The 16,208-nt window shown below is 41.0% G+C and overlaps 1 protein-coding gene across 7 annotated transcripts in view; it reads right to left on the bottom strand.

Annotated features, from left to right (window-relative positions):
- The window catches only part of LOC109934160 (C-terminal-binding protein 2), a 271,333-nt gene that overhangs the window by 14,251 nt on the left and 240,874 nt on the right, over positions 1 to 16,208 (bottom strand). For all 7 annotated transcript variants that reach the window (XM_048608970.1, XM_048608972.1, XM_048608971.1 and 4 more), the window contains 2 exons: positions 4,681 to 4,895; positions 1,893 to 2,023 (listed from right to left, as the gene is read on the bottom strand). In XM_048608970.1, the coding sequence (XP_048464927.1) occupies positions 1,893 to 2,023; positions 4,681 to 4,895 (346 nt within the window). The remainder of the gene's footprint in view (positions 1 to 1,892; positions 2,024 to 4,680; positions 4,896 to 16,208) is intronic.

Genomic DNA, 16,208 nt, shown 5'->3' with positions numbered 1-16,208 from the left:
AGAGAGAATTAAGTGCTATGTTGTTTTCTTAGAAGTTGAGAGCCTAGTATTAGAAATAAGGTTTCTAAAAGACAAACAATTAAAAAAATATATCGCTATGAAATGACAGTAATCAGTTTCTTGTTCTGTGCCTTAAATGTGTCGAATGACATATTTTGTTCAAGGCCAGTCTGATGATCTCTAAACTGGATCCTCGTGGAGCATCAAGGGTCATGGGTTGACAGCATATTATGCCACTGGTGGTGCATCTTGGCATCCACCTGCCATCTGAATTTTCTGCCCACTGCTATGTGGGGGCTGTGTCCTTGGCATCTTGCACTATTCTAATGACACTGAAGAGAATCTCAAGGAGCAGCACCTCATTTTTCCACCAAGAATTTCACAGCCTTCATGACTCACCAGACTTCTTCAATTTCAGATCAGAACTGCTACCCCTCCTTTCTGGGTGGCAGCTTTTACTTTTCCTGTGCGGAAGCTTCAAAACATTGTTGTTTTCAAGGACTCTTTTCTGAGATTTTCTGGAGGGATACAGTTTGATTTTCTTAGGCTATCTTTGGAATTTGGGGCTCTCTTCTCCAATCTCACTAACTCATTTGTTCAGTGATGCGGCTGCATAGTAACATTACCTTTTGTATCTGGGTCACCTTCTTCAGATGGGAAAGAATGCACAAATACCAAAGATTGTGTGTCTGTGTTTATAGTTACTTGTATTACGCAACGATATATACACACATATTATAATGCAATCCTTCAGCTTACAATCTATGAATATAGTGTTTAGTTAATTCATTATAAACAAATCTCCCATACTCCATTGGCAAAATAAAAATCCTAACTACTAGGTGCAAGATAACGTATTGGGAAAGAGTCTGATATCTGCAGTCCCTTTAAAAAGAAATAATTGCAAGCAATTAGCACTCTTCAGTATTCCTTTGTTTTGTTGAGCTAATTTAAAATTTATTTTCCCTCAATACTGTTTAAAATGAGAGTGATGATGAACACATCAGTATACTGACTTCCAAAGGTAAAACTGCAACAAGAGGGAATATACAAATTATTGCTTGTCTGGCTTCCCACTGTTAGATTCAACCACTCTTGTGCTTGAGTTCCACATTCTCCCCACTTTTTAGGTAAGGATTGTCTATTTCTCATTTCCAGCTTAAATGGGAGACATTTGAAACAGTGCTCCCAAGTTCTAAAGTTGCCCAACCTCTCAGCACTTACCTTGCCAAGTTCCCTCAGAATGTTCTAAGTTTCAAAAGATCACCACCATTCTTCTCAATGCCAATGAGGATGAGCCCAATCTGCTCAGCTTTTCTTGATGAAAAAATGTTTACATTTCAGGAATCAGCCTGGAGGACCTTCTCGGAGCTATTTTCAGTGCAGGTATTTCCCCATAAGTAAGGAGACTAAAATTATATTTCAGGTAAAGTCTCACCAATGCCCTGTACAGCTATAGTATGACCTCCCTACTTGTGCATTCCGTCCCTCTTGTCAATAGTCCATGGGCCTTCCTAATTACTTGCAGTACTTGCATCTTAACTTTGTGATTCAAATTAATGACACCCAGATTCCTCTGTTATTTAACTAAGTCACATTACAAATTCACAACAGCGAAACACCAAAGGTTTTTTTTTGTGACACTTCAACTGATTCACTGGCCACATCATAATTCATTGGTTTGCTACAGCTTCTAAAATATTAAAATACAGATTACTTGTGTTTGTGCAAACTTTGTCTGTTGCCACCATGGTGCTATTTGACAACCATTTCACAGAATATCAATGTAATGTTGGGCTTCTGAGGATTATAATGGCATTTCACTATACGCGTTGTCATACTGCACCTTCCATATAAGGTCTGGAGCTTGTTGACCTGTGGTTGTATCTTACCTGAAAGGTTCACTCTCGTGAACGTCGAGAGCAGCACCTCGTATCCTTCCCTCTTTCAGCCCTTGAGCTAAAGCCTTCTCATCAACCAATCCGCCTCGGGCTGTGTTTACCAAAAATGCTCCCTGTCTCATCTATGGACCAAACAAGAAGAAGAAAGAAGAGTTTTGTTCTTACTCTATTACCTTCACATCATTTCTGGAGTCAGTCAGGGCAAAATGCAATACCCCACAGAAGATATTCAGAAATGTCATGACAATTCCTTGACAACTTTAAAATAAACAAGTCAAACAAATTGCAGTTTCATATAAAACAAACCAAATTCACAGGGGAAAAAAATGTTTTGGACATCTGTGGTCAGTAGAAATTCTGTAACATCTACTGCGAGGCTTTATTTATGCTTCAACTTTACACACAATAATAAAGAGTTAGGCTAAAATAATTGCACACACTGTGTAATGGAATCATTACAAGAGAGGCCCTTCAGTGTGGAACAACCTACTCGACCTCAGCTGGTTTAAAATACAGACACTGCCACATCTCTCTGAACATTGCAACTCTGCAGTCATTTTTGAGCGAAATTCCAGATTCAGTCTGGTATGGTCCAGATCTTTCCGTACAACCAAAAATGTGTTATGAAAATAAATTTGATTTACAACAATAGTTTCTACCAAACCCACTGTAAAACTGGTTAAAAATGTAACTCAAAAAGAAGTCAGCTCTGAGAATTTAAACTAATTCAGTGGATTGACAGCTATGGTTCCATGACACAGCAATGGGTGTTCACTGGTGCTGGGGCCAGAAGGAAGAAAAGGAAGTTGTTGGGATGGAGCATCTTTGTTCTTGCTAAAAAAGAGATTTGCAGATAGGACCAGACTCTGCCTCTAAGAGTTGGTGGGGGGTGGCACATTACCAAATGCCATTTGGGAATTAATGTACACATTGCAGAAGTCAATATCATCTGAAAGAAAAGGATAACAAAAGGCAAAAAAAGTCACTAGATGCAAAATATCCTAATTATGCGTTAAGTGTGAATAGAACACAGGGAACAAAATACCTTTTTGTGAATAACATAGCCCCGGTGGTATGGTTCTGGCAGAACTCAGGCAGCAACAGCTAAACCAGTAATCACCAAGTTGGCAATTTCAATTTATAGATTATTGCAACTCAATTAGTGGAATACAGATACTATCTGCATTCTGTTCACTGTCCCAGAAACACCTCTTTTTTGGAAGAAACAAGCCCATAGCAATGCAATTTTTAAAAATATCACAAATTTTATTCTTTAAGCATACATTTTTGGTCTCATATTTGAGGAGGGGATATACTTACATTGGAAATAGTTTAGAACTTTCAATAGATTGATTCCTGAGATGAAGGGGTTTTTTTTTGGAGGAAAGTTTGAGCAAGTTGATCCAATACTCATGGTAGATTACAAGAATGAGAAGTTATTTTGTTGAAATCTACAGGATTCTGAGGGAGCTTGATAGATTAGACAGAGGTTTTTCTAGTTTTGGAGGCATTTTGAACTTGGGATTGCAGTTTCAAAATAAAAGAGGTCTCTCATTTAAAACAGAAATAATAAGAAATTTCCTCTCTCCAAGCGTTGTTAACCATTGCAATTATCTACCCAAAGAGCTGTGAAGGCTGGGTCATGCAATATATTTAAAATTGACTTTATCATATTCTCCATCTACAAGGGAGTCAAAGGTTATGAGGGAGCAGATGTGAAAATGGGGTTAAAGGCCCCGATCAGATCACCTATGATCTTACTGAATGGTGGATCAGCCTTGAGATACTAAATGGCTTCCTCCTGCTCATATTTCTTATGTTTTTATATTGTCAGAATAAATACACTCGTTATTTGATATTTTTCCATTAAAATATGGCATTCATTAAGAAAATTTGTTAAATTAAAAAGCAAATAAAACAAAGGAAAGAGAAATTGCAAAAAATGAAAACTGACACGTCAACATCTTCAAACACATTGTAAATAATTGTTATTCTCCTCTTTATTATTTACAAGATACTTTCTCTCCATTGGACTCAATCCCATTGTCTGCTATGAAGATGTAAATATGTGACTCTTCCTTAATCCTCTTAGAATGTTGATTTCAAACTTGTTGCCAAGACAAGGTCACAGGACACAGCAAAGAAATTTGATCTGCTGATCTTCCTTCTTGCCCTGCGGCATCAACAATGATCTAACCAAGACTATAAGATTGCCACATGGCAAGTTTTTGCCATTTCATTCTCTATCACATTGAAGTAGTGCAGGCGAGTTCTCCCTGATGTCCTGACCAATAATTATCCCTCATTCAACATCACAAAAAACAGACTGTCCCCTCATTATCACCTAGCTTTTTGTGGGAGTTTGCCGTCAGCAAATTGGCTGCCACATTTCTTTCATAACACTGACTACATTCAGAAGTACTTCATTAGATGTACAGTACTTTGAGAAGTCTGGTTATGAAAAACACTACATAAAAGCGAGTCTCTTTTTAATATCAAGAACTATGGAACAGAGTAAATGTAAAACACTGGCACAAATATTCCCCTCTGCAATGGACTGGATTACGCTAATTTTTCAGCTTTTAATTGGAGGAAATGACCACAGGGGGGGCAAGAGATATCAATGCTATTAGTTTTAGCTGTGACAGTTGTATGTGTGCAATAGGGATAGCTACCTTCTCCCTGATGTTGTATTATTTTTCATTTGTAAATTAAAACTAGAAACTAAGAAAACTCCAACGTGTGTGCGAGCCTACAGCCAGGATAAAAGTAGTATTACCTGTTTGATGGTGAAGTCATTAATAAGATGGTGGTTGTGTTCATTCAGGTTGCAGTGCAATGACACACAGTCACTCTGGTACAGCAAATCTTGCAGGGTATAAACTCTCTGTACGCCTAGAGATCGCTCAATACCATCAGGCAAGTATGGATCATAAAATATTATATTAAACCCAAAGATTTTGGCTCGAACAGCAACTGCTTGGCCGACACGACCTGCAAAAGACCAAATGAGCATAGCTTTAGAGTTTGTGTGATGGTGACGTAAGCAACAGTATCAACTGAATGATGTAACCAAAGCAGTATTTCAGTTCAATTTATAAAGTACAGGTAACAGTGAAAAAAATCCCAAGGAACTAAACAGCAGTATTATCAGGCAAATTTCTACATTCAGCCAAATAAAGAAATCTGAGAATAGGCTTAGCCAAAGTAGTAGATTTTATGGAGAAATTTAAAGCAGCATGGAGAAGCAGAGAGATTTTTGGAGGGATAATAACCATTTTATTGTATGTGCAGGTATTCTTGTTCAAAGAAACTTCCAATTATCCCAAACACAAGTTAAGCTCAGAGAAGTCCATATCATGGGAGAATTGCCAGCAATGTTTTGGAACTTCAGATTCTGGCCTAGGAAAGCCTAGAATGATTGTTGGCCTTAACAAATGTTTGCAGGGTCCCTGCTGTGAGGAAGTTTTGGCATCTTTCCAACTCCATTGTCTTGACTGAAAATAGATAATTGGTGAGGCTTCCATTTGCTGGCTAATCAATCAGACATTGGCACTAACAGAAGTCTTGAAAATGCCTACAGATATAATTTGTCCATGTTGCTAACACAACATGAGAAAAAAATAAGCTACTCAAAATATATATCTGAGAAAGTGGATTCATGAGCACCCTTTTTTAGGTGCCACAAAGACTTGCAGAAATCTGAAAACAGTGGCTGTGGCATGGGTGTATATTTGTTGGGCTATTTGCACGAATATGCCATATTGGTGAGGGCATTTCTCTGGCAGGGGTCACTGCACATAATGTGTAGAGTGGGCAAATCATGAGGTAAATCAGAATTTAATGCTGAATTGACACCAGCAAGACATTTGTGAGCTGAACATTCCATTTATCATTCTCTTGGGGCCTTACAGAAGTGAACATACATTCAGTAGCAGGATCTCCCATCAGGCCTTCTAGTTATCGGTTCATATTTTTTGACTGTTGCTATCATTCTACAAGTTTTTGGTTTTCTATAGAGATTTTTCAACTTGCAAAATTCTAGAGGCAGTGGAGTAGCAGGTGGTAAAGGATTTTTTCTTTGCTGATTTCAAGGCTTCTGTCAAATCTGTTCTTTTTAGCCACGGTGTTCTCGTTAGAATACAGCATGGCTGGGAAAATGAACTGAAGTTGCACAGATCAGGATAAGTTGTTGGAAAAGGGAGTGGGGAGAAGAGCTGTCAGAATGAAACCATTTTGCTAAGGTTGTTGACGGAGTAATTTATCTACCTGAATCAAGAGTGAAAGGAAGTCCTCAGTAAGATCTGCCACTTGTTACAGCCACATTGCAGCCTCATTGGAGCATGACAGCAAGTCTGGCCTGGTTGCCAGGGAACAACAAGGCAATGGCAGAGTATCAAGTGTGGGAAAACAAATTTTTCCTCCTCGAGAGGACAGCAGACCTGTGCTAAATGGAACCAATGCCTGGATTATAAAATAGTGAAGCACAGATTGGTGAATGGATCCTGAAAGTCCATTTTGCACAATGTAAACCACAGTAATGATGGAAGCTGACTTGAGTATCCAGTGCAACATTGGATGGTTGTTACTTGTGCTGTAACAGAAACTGCAACAAAGGCCATTAGATGCTGCATCATAGTTGGGTCCAAATGTGCTTACATGGAGCTGGTCACCATTATCATGCTGGAAAGGATGCAATTCCAAAGCTCTAGAAATCTCTGTACTGAGTTGGTGTTGCACTCCTCCATGGATAATAATTGCATGTCTTCCCTTTGAAGGTTTCCTAACACACCAAGCATGCTGTTGTGCCTACCTGGCAATACTTTTTCTGTAGACTACCCCATCAAAGGCCTCATCTAAATCCCCTGAGTGGAGTCCATATGCGACTTCAGCCTCCAACAGCCTGAAATCTCCATTATTTTTGGCCCTTCTCTAGCAGCACTCATGCCATTTCTCACCATTGATAGATTCCACATCTAATCTGACCTCCACATTTTACATATTGGCACATCTGCCCAACGATACCAGCACTATCCCCTCTACTTAATACTAAAAATGACTGTGATGTTTAACTTTTAAACTTTGTTTCTTTATTTTTCTACCTCGTACCTAAGATTTTGTACCTTGGTACCTTTGTACCTAAGATGAAGCAAGGAATTTGTACTTTTGGTACCTTAGGTACCTTTGTACCCAAGATGAAGCACTTTTCACTGTACTCATGTATGTGAATACATGTGACAACAAAATCTAATTCTAATTCTAAATGTGCAGGAATGCCTGGCCCTCCAATTAGTTTCTGCTGCTATTGACTATACACCATCTTGTCTTCAAGAATGTGGGAAGTGTGCGAGTGCTGTGCAATCTATTCGGGTGACATGGTTGAATAGTTGGCAATATATGCAAGCTGTGAGATGTGTGTGTGAACTATACAGTAATGCTAAATCAGTGAATGTGCAATAAAGACTATAAATGTCATTCTGTGTCTTGGTTAATAGAAAAAGTGTTGCAGTGGCAGGGTGTAGTGATTCAGTGGTGTTTGAGGCTAGTTGTGCATTTGGAAGGATATGATATTTGAAAATCATTTCAGTGACTGTGACCACACATTTGAGATCATTGCATCCCTTGTGGTACTCTACCAGATCCTCTGGGTTTGGCATCAGGGTCTGACCACAGTAATCTTCTCCCACTGTGTTTTCAGCTAGCCCCATGCACTTAGAAAACAGCTCTCCTTCTTTTCACCTCCTTCACCGAAACCTCTAGTGCAGAATTGAAGCTCACTCTCCCCAATGTTGTGCCATCCTTCACTCTTTTCCAAGTCAGCTACAATTCCTGTCAACACCTGGCTCTAGCCACAATGCAGCTTCCCATTAAAAGATGCAAGCTAACTTTAAGTGTTGTCAGCAAATGCCAAAATGACTCTGGGCCCCCTGCGGATGGGTGCAGCCAATTAATAATGCATTCAGTGTTTGTTGATACAGTGCGGAGCAGGAGGAACACAACAGGTCAGGCAGCATCAGAGGAGCAGGAAAGTCGATGTTTCGGGCCTAGACCCCGAAACATCGACCCTCCCATTCCTCTGATGCTGCCTGACCTGCTGTGTTCCTCCTGCTCCGCACTGTATCAACTCTGACTCCAGCATCTGCAGTTCTTGCTATTTCATTTAGTATTTGTTACATGCTGAAATCATTTTATTGAGCAAGGAGCTGACAATGTCTAAAGCACATTTAGCAGACTTAAGTTAAATCACATCACAAAATCAAATTGGTACTTTGGACACTATCCAACTGAGCCTCCCTTATTTTTCCCTAACTCAATACTTGCAACTAAAATAATTTTATGATGAACGGGATTATACAGTAGAAACCTTCTCAATAGTTGGTTGACAGAATGTTAAACTTCAGACAGATATGTTTGGCGCAGTAAACAGTTAATTAAGTTTCTTTATTACATGGCAACTCAGCTCTTTCACCTGACTATGAAGGGCATGTATTTAGCGACAGATTAATGGCAATAGCGCTGTAGGCAACAGCACTACATATCTTCCCAATTTCAGTCAAGTAAACAATGTATAAAGAAAAGCTTTAAAAAAAAACACTTCAAGGTGGCTAGAGGTAACTAGCATCCAGGGATTCTACTCTGTCCCTCTGGCTCACAATTATCCTCTTACAGATGCTATCTAGTTCTGTACTTTTATCTTACAATACAAAACCCAATATCCAATGCCAAATACTTAATTTAAGTCATAAGCCTTCAGACATTGCTAATTTAATGCCAGAATTTCAAGTCACACTGGCATGGTGGCTCAGTAGTTAGCACTGCTGCCTCACAACGCCAGGGACCCGGGTTTGATTCCAGCCTTGGGTGACTGTCTGTGTGGAGTTTGTACATTCTCCCCGTGTCTGCGTGGGTTTCTGCCAGGTGCTCCCGGTAACTTCCCACAGTCAAAAGATGTGCAAGCTAGGTAGATTAGCCATGGGAAATGTAGGGTTTCAGGGATAGGGCAGGGGAGTTGGGTGTGGGATGAATGTTCTTCAGAGTTTATGGTTGAATGGATTTGTAATTGGGCATGATTCGGACAACTATCACAGCTACAGCTGAGGGTCCTGACACACACTTAATGAAGAGTTTCAGATAAAGAGCAGCTGCAGTATAATCACTAGGTCATTAGACACAAAGTCATTCTATTCAATATTCTATGAACAAGCCAGTAACCCAGCAAGCAACTACAGTTCAAACAGTTGCACGTTTCCTTAGTAAATGGTATATATTATAAATATAAGCACGTGTAACGTCTTGCTCACAGTGACACATGTTTAAATGTGCAATTTAACATTCTTGCCAGTGGAAAATTATATCATTTCCATCACAACTCTGTAAAGGTTTTGCAGCATAGATTTTGCTTAACATCAGCGGTAATCTGTTTATTTTAAATGGGGTACTGACAGCATTGGCGAGGTCCTGTGATCCAGTTGGTAGTATCCATGTTGGTGAGCCAGAAATACTTGATAAGAGTTCCACTCAGGCACTTGATAACCAGGCAGGAGTGTTCCTAATGTGGTCAAACTTGCTAAGTGTCAGCTTGCCAATTCTTCCAACATGTCAATGGCAGGCAGTAAGTGTGTAAGATTCTTGGTCACTCTGGGGAGTGCAGGCAATGGCGTCCCTGCCATTTTCTTCATTGCCATGCCATCCTGCCCTTAACGAAAAAGGTGGCCAAGGGACCAATTAAGGGCCACATTCCAGAGCCACTGGTGTTTGACCAGCAATGAGTGGGGCCCCTGTCATGTGGAGAAACTGCCAGCTAATTCCTAGCAGTCAGAAGGCTGACGGGGAATCTGACTGAAATGCACAACATTCTGAGGGGCATAAATAGGGAGAAGAGGGCATAGATAGGGAAAAACCTTTCCCCTTTGGAGAGATGTCAGTAACCAGAGAACATTGTTTTAAGGTATGGCTTAAGGGGGATTTGAGGAAAAGATTTTTCATTCAGAGGATTGTGGGTGTCTGGAACTCACTGCTCGAAAGGTTGACAGAGCTGGAAACCCTCAAGACATTTAAGAAATGTTTGGATGAGCATTTGAAACACCATAGACTATGCGGCAAGCGCTGGAAAAAGCAATGAGAATCGATGGATGTTTGATGACCAGTGCAGACATGATGAGCCAAAGGGCCTTTCAGTGCTATCACAACTCTATAACTCTCCTAGTTGGGCACACATTGGCCCAGGCCAGACTGCCCCAATAAGGCTGCTGGCCCTCACTGAAACCTATCACACACAAACAGAAGCCTGTCTGATTGGCCCAATTACCCCCCACACCCTACTTGCTTGGTTGGTTGGGGAGGGCTAAATCCTTCCACGTTGTCCTCTTCTTCCAGGTGCAGTTCTGACAGCAGCCACCTCCAATTAGTTGCCCACCATTTGCAAAACATGACCCTTGGTTCCAATGGATGCTGCAGTGGGGTCGTCCTACTTCATTGTCAATGTGAGTCCTTCCGAACCCTGAGGACAAGATTTCAGTTCTCATGCCCTAGAGCCGTCTATTTTAGAATTAATATTGAGTCAGATTTAGTTAACAAACTACCAATGCATAAGTATTTATCCCACCAAGGTCAACAGTGCTCTTGAAAAGGGACGGGGTTGGGACAGTGAGGCGTTTGTAAAGGTGAAGAATCAATACTAAGGCTAGGATTTTCATTTTATTAGATACAACCAGCAGCAAGTCATGACAAACAGGAAGGGAAATTAAGGATAAACAAGGAACTATTTACACTATGTACATGATCGGGCTGAGGAATTTCTTTGTCTCAGTCCCCTCCCTTCCCATTAGCCCTCTCACCACCAAAGATACCCTTTCTTTGTCCAGCCAGAATCCATTCAACCGCTCAGCTGCCCTCCCTCACCATTCTTAGCTGCTGGTGGAGGTCTCGGACAACTGCTCAGCTCCCTTGCTCAATACCCTTCATCACTGTCACCACTTGTTGCTGGAGGTCCACTTACAGAATGACCAGTAACCTCCTCCAATTTACCACTGAAACAAAGCAATCAAATGAGCTCCATTTTCTCAATGTATTAGGTGAGAAATCTGTTAAATCTGAGAAATCTGTTCTCTACCACTAGCCACTGAAGGCATACACTCACTGGAGAACAGTTGAGATTGTTAGGATTCCTACCGTTCCATGGACTGCTAGATCAACCTTGTTTGCTACCTTGTGAATAGGGCCCTAGCCATCTCCTCACAGGATAAGAATGATGCGGAGATCGAATATATGAAAACTATCCTGCATGACATTCATTGCCCTCACCAGTTTGTCACTTGTTGTATATATTGCAGAACTCATGAAAAGGCCAATGGCCACCAAATCTGACCTATAATGGTGCTAAGTCTATCTCAGATTACCTTGGACATGGAAGCTCTCTCAAAAACATGAACAAACAAAGCTGTCTCTCTCTCACTGTTACTTTGCAGTAAAAACACCAGTGATTTTCTCCAATAATGGAATGCTGCCAACAAGCCAAAAAGACGTTTTGTTTTGCCTACCACGCAAATGAGAAATGTGATATAGGATTTGCAGTGCTGGTGTGATGCCTATTGTATAGGTTGTACATCTCAACAATGGGCGCACTGTATCAAACAACACATTCTGTTGATCATTCCTAGCAGCGGCATGCTCAACCAGGTCTCACTTGCAAAGCTCAGGGCACTATACCTAAAATTACTCGTCATTCTGCTATTGGATGTTTTTTAAATAACCCTGACTGTGCTACAAATTACACTGGATAACCAATTATCAGTTGGCTCACACTGCAATACATTTGCACAAGCTACAACCTTCATACACAAACACACAGGACCATCTTTATGGAAGCAAAAGGAATTAGTATATACATTACGTCGTTCCCAGGGGGAAAAGTAGTGTCTTGGAGACCGTCAATCTCAGCTGCAATCCCATGGCAGTACCCTGATTAATCAGAATGTACCTGCCAAATCTGAGAACTAAACTGACAGTCAGCTGTTCCTGCTGTGTCTTCATGCCAATGTTAGCCCAGCCCACGAGCACCCCTACTCACGTTGCACAAGTGGTGCTATTTTTTCCAAGTCTGTTCCTTGCACCTTAAGATAGATGAGTGCAAGATGAAAGGTTTCAACTCAGTGTCTACTGAGATTGATTGATTTTTGTCATCCAAAGGTATCAAGAAAATTGGATCAGACAGAAGTTGTAAATCGGTCTTCACTTTACTGAATGGTTGAACAGGCTCAAGGGGCTAAAAGGCCTATTCCTGTTCCTACGTTCCTCACAGCAAGGGTTAAACCAAGTGAAACATGTCTAATACTGATCTGTCTGTGATCGGATAAAACAGAACAAATGGGAGATTGATCCAAGCCTCTTTGTGGTCTCTATGGCTTAGGCTTTCTTGGATAAAGTCAGCAAGCCATTCGTGTCACCAAGATTAGTGTTATAAACATTATAAACACGATTGAGGTGTGAAATACTCAACATACATTTATTTGCAATCTTTCAGAACTGTTAACTTCATTCAATATTTGGATACTGGTGAGACTATCAAGATAATTAAATATCAAAATGATTAGTCAGCAAAATTCTAATCTACAACAATATTCCTATCATCATTTGTGGTTGTGGATGACTAAAAGGTCATATTTCTAGAGCAGGTGACAGAGAAACTACAAAATAGATGTGCTGCACTATATTTTTCTAGCCCTTTCATTCAACTTAAATGAACACTGAACCTGAATTACAATGATTTGGTCTGACTCTTTATTACCATAACTCTTTATGACTCTTGGCTACATGGGTGCTCTGCAGCACAATAATTTGGAACATGGTGTGCTGCGTAACAAACAGATTACATACAATGAATGCCCCCTTTAAATTGCCCCGCAATCTTAAAACAACCGTGCAATACAATAAAGAGGCTGCAAACAATTAAAAACATTTAAAACAACCTGCATTTATATAGCACCCCTAACTAGTATATCATTCCACGTCACTTCCAAAGATGCAATCAGAAGGGAAAAAAACACAATGCAACTCAAAATCACAGTCAAGTTTAGAGCTGAGCAGTCAAAACAATGTGTGATGTGTTTTGCCAGTTGTCAGTTAACAGCTTTTCAGGATATCTCATGCTGAGAAAATGGTGATGGCAAGTATCTGTAATTTTTGTTCTTTGGCCAGAAGCCTCTTACTGGCTGATCCATTAAATGGTACTGAGGTCCTGTGATGGAGGAGATTACAGTTCTAAGTAATCTCTCTTCCAGCCTCTGGAACTGAAAGCAGCCACGAAATATAAAGGGCACCGGAACAGGCAGGAAGAAACAGAATTGTTCAAGTAAAAATGAAATACTATTTATTGTACTGGATAAAAGGAACTACCAGAAGATATTTAAAGATTTAACAAGTAGTTCAAATGACATCTCCTTTGTGTATTCCTCTAATTGTAGATAAGCTGAAAGCTCATTTACCATTGTGATAAATTTAGATAATTTCACTAAACAGAACTATTGAACCAGAATTCCTTTGCTTCATTTCCTGTTTTGACAGGAAGCCAATATCTAGGAAATCTTTTGCCTCTGAATTGTTTTGCATTGTATTCATTCATATTTATGTAAATATAGTTTATTATCAAAACCGGTACAACAAACTATTGAATGTTCTTTAGGAAGTCATGGAAATAAACTTCCTGTGCACCTTTTGGAGGAAGGCAGAAAGAATCTTTTGACCAGGCTCTCCAATCACCTGAGTGATCAATTTACTAATTTCTGTTTTGTTCAATCTGAATAAAGAACAACTGGACAGCACTTGATCAAATGTAAAACCCACATCAACCCCTTCTAATGCATAATTACACAAAATCTTGCAGAGCTAACTTAAGACATCAGAGACCTACAAATAGCTGTGTATTTTGAGCAAATAAAAGCAAAAGGCTGCCAATGCTGGAAATCTGAAATAAAAACAGAAAGTGCCAGAGAAACTCAGCAGGTTTGGCAGCTTCTGTGGGGAGAAAAACAAAGTTAATATTTCAAGTCCAATATGACCCAACTTTATTCCTCTCTCCACAGATGCTGCCAGACCTGCTGAGTTTATCCAAAAAATTCTGTTTTTACACATTTTGAACAAACTGCTTCTGGATGATTTGTTTCTTTGGCACACTACCAACGTGAATTAATCTCAACATCCAGGTTGAAAAGGATAATGTTTGATATGTTGTACACATGGTGCATTTTTGAGAAAATCAAAAATACAAGGTGGAGTAACAGGTAGAAACAGGTAATTTTTTTTTGGATTTATTCACAGGATGAGGGCCTCACTGGCCAGGCAGCATTTATTGCCCAGAGGCAGTTAAGAGTCAACCACATTGCTGCAGGTCTAGAGTCACATGTAGGCCAGACCAGTAAGGATGGCAGTTTCCCTCCCTAAAGGACATTAGTGAACCAGATGGGTTTTTCCACAATCGACAATGGATTCATGATCATCATTAGACTCTTAATTTCGAATTTTTTTAAAAATTCAAATTCTACCATCTACCGTGGCGGAACTCGAATCAGAGGTTCCCAGAACATTATCTGGGTCCAGCGATAATACCACTAGGCTATCGCCTATAACTCTGTACAGTTACACAGACCTCAATTTTCCAACCAATTAAATTAATGGACCAAAACTCAGGAATTACACTCTGTGGGCCCAATCTTATGGTTTTTGGGCTGAGTGCAAGTTGCATCGTGTGTCTCAGAGGGATTTCAGGTAGGCTTAGTGCGAAACCTGATGAAATTTCTCACTGTATCTTACCAAACTTGTCTCATTAACTGCCTACCATCCCTTACAATGTCTTTCTCATTCAATTCTATCCCTACCTTACCACACAGTGGTCCCGAAACAACTCACCACTCAGTGGATATCCACTGAAAGACCATATTCCTTGTATCTGTGCTATCTTTAAAAGCCCATTATGCTCCCAGAAAGGTGCTGTCAGTCTAGAGGCGCCCTGCATGTCCTGATGGATGGGGCGGTGCAAATGTAAGACATCCTCTTGCCCTAGGACCAGCAGTAGAGGCCTCAATGCCAGATCATTTCTGAGGCTGCCACCTTCATCAGTGCAGTCTCAGCTGTCTGGACAATTGCCAAGCACTGGAGGAAGAAGGTAAATGACTGTCTCCACTCCACCAGCATAAGTGCCACCACCTTCTCTCTGATATCTCACAGTTACTCTATCTCTGCTCCTGTACCCACCTCCAACCAAGGTTCATGGTCCACCATGCTCACTACTGCCTGCAACATTTTCCCCTCACTCGCTATCACCCACCCCCACCTCCTACACCACTAACCCTGCATGCCCTACGAGCTGCTTAGTCATTCACTTGGGTCAACTCCCTACCTGCACCAAAGGCAGCTGCTGTTCCACCCACTTTTAAGTCCCATAATGCCAGCATCTCTCTCATTTCGGGAGGAAAGCAGCACCCAATAGAGTCATGACAAGTGCTGAGCTGCCTGACATCTAGCTCCTCACCACTTAAATGAACAGCATCCTGATTTGACCACCCAAGCAGCTCAATGACCATGTTCAAGCACCTGGACTGGTATCGGAGGCTACCCTTGACTTGCTGTGCCATAATCCCCTGACTGATGGCTATTCCTCTTCACTTGACTGAGGCCTACTGGCAACCATGACAAGTTCCCTGGCTTTGTGTCTGTGTCTGCTAAATGGAAAGGCAAGACAGGAGTAATATCTCTGGCTGAGAGGGCAAAGCGTAAAAGGCAAGACAGTGCAAGGCTGAGATGCTGTCAGCATCCAGGTAGGCTTAGTGTGAGTGAATGCTATGGCAACAAACAGCCTAGAGATACAGCCTGGTCCAATCCATGTCCTAGGTATGTCAGCACAGTCTCCTTGTTGTCACTGCAGCATTACAATGACAGTCACCGGCCTGAACTGCAGAAGCGTACTGTAAGTAGATCAGAAAGATGCCAAAAGCTGACACATTTCAGATGCCAATATTCATGGACATGGGGTGCCTGTGGCTCATGCAGCATGCCCTGAGATGTTGTCGCCTGGTGCCCAACATGAAGGTAGTTTGCAGTCAGCAGCAACCTCAAGTTGCTAGGTACTTACTCTGACTTCTAAATCCTGGATTCTCAACATGTATCTTCATACCTCCTCCCTCACCCCCATCCCAGGCCCCAAGAAGACTTTCCACATCAAGCAGATGTTCACCTGCACATCTGCCAATGTGGTATACTGCATCCTCTGTACCCGGTGTGGCTTCCTCTACATCGGGGAAACCAAGCGGAGAC

The sequence above is a fragment of the Rhincodon typus genome, chromosome 20 (genome assembly GCF_021869965.1).
Source record: "Rhincodon typus isolate 14 chromosome 20, sRhiTyp1.1, whole genome shotgun sequence".
In the NCBI taxonomy this organism is placed as follows: Eukaryota; Metazoa; Chordata; class Chondrichthyes; order Orectolobiformes; family Rhincodontidae; genus Rhincodon; species Rhincodon typus.
The sequence above is the reverse complement of the archived record's forward strand: the minus strand, read 5'-3'. Positions and strand labels throughout refer to the sequence as shown.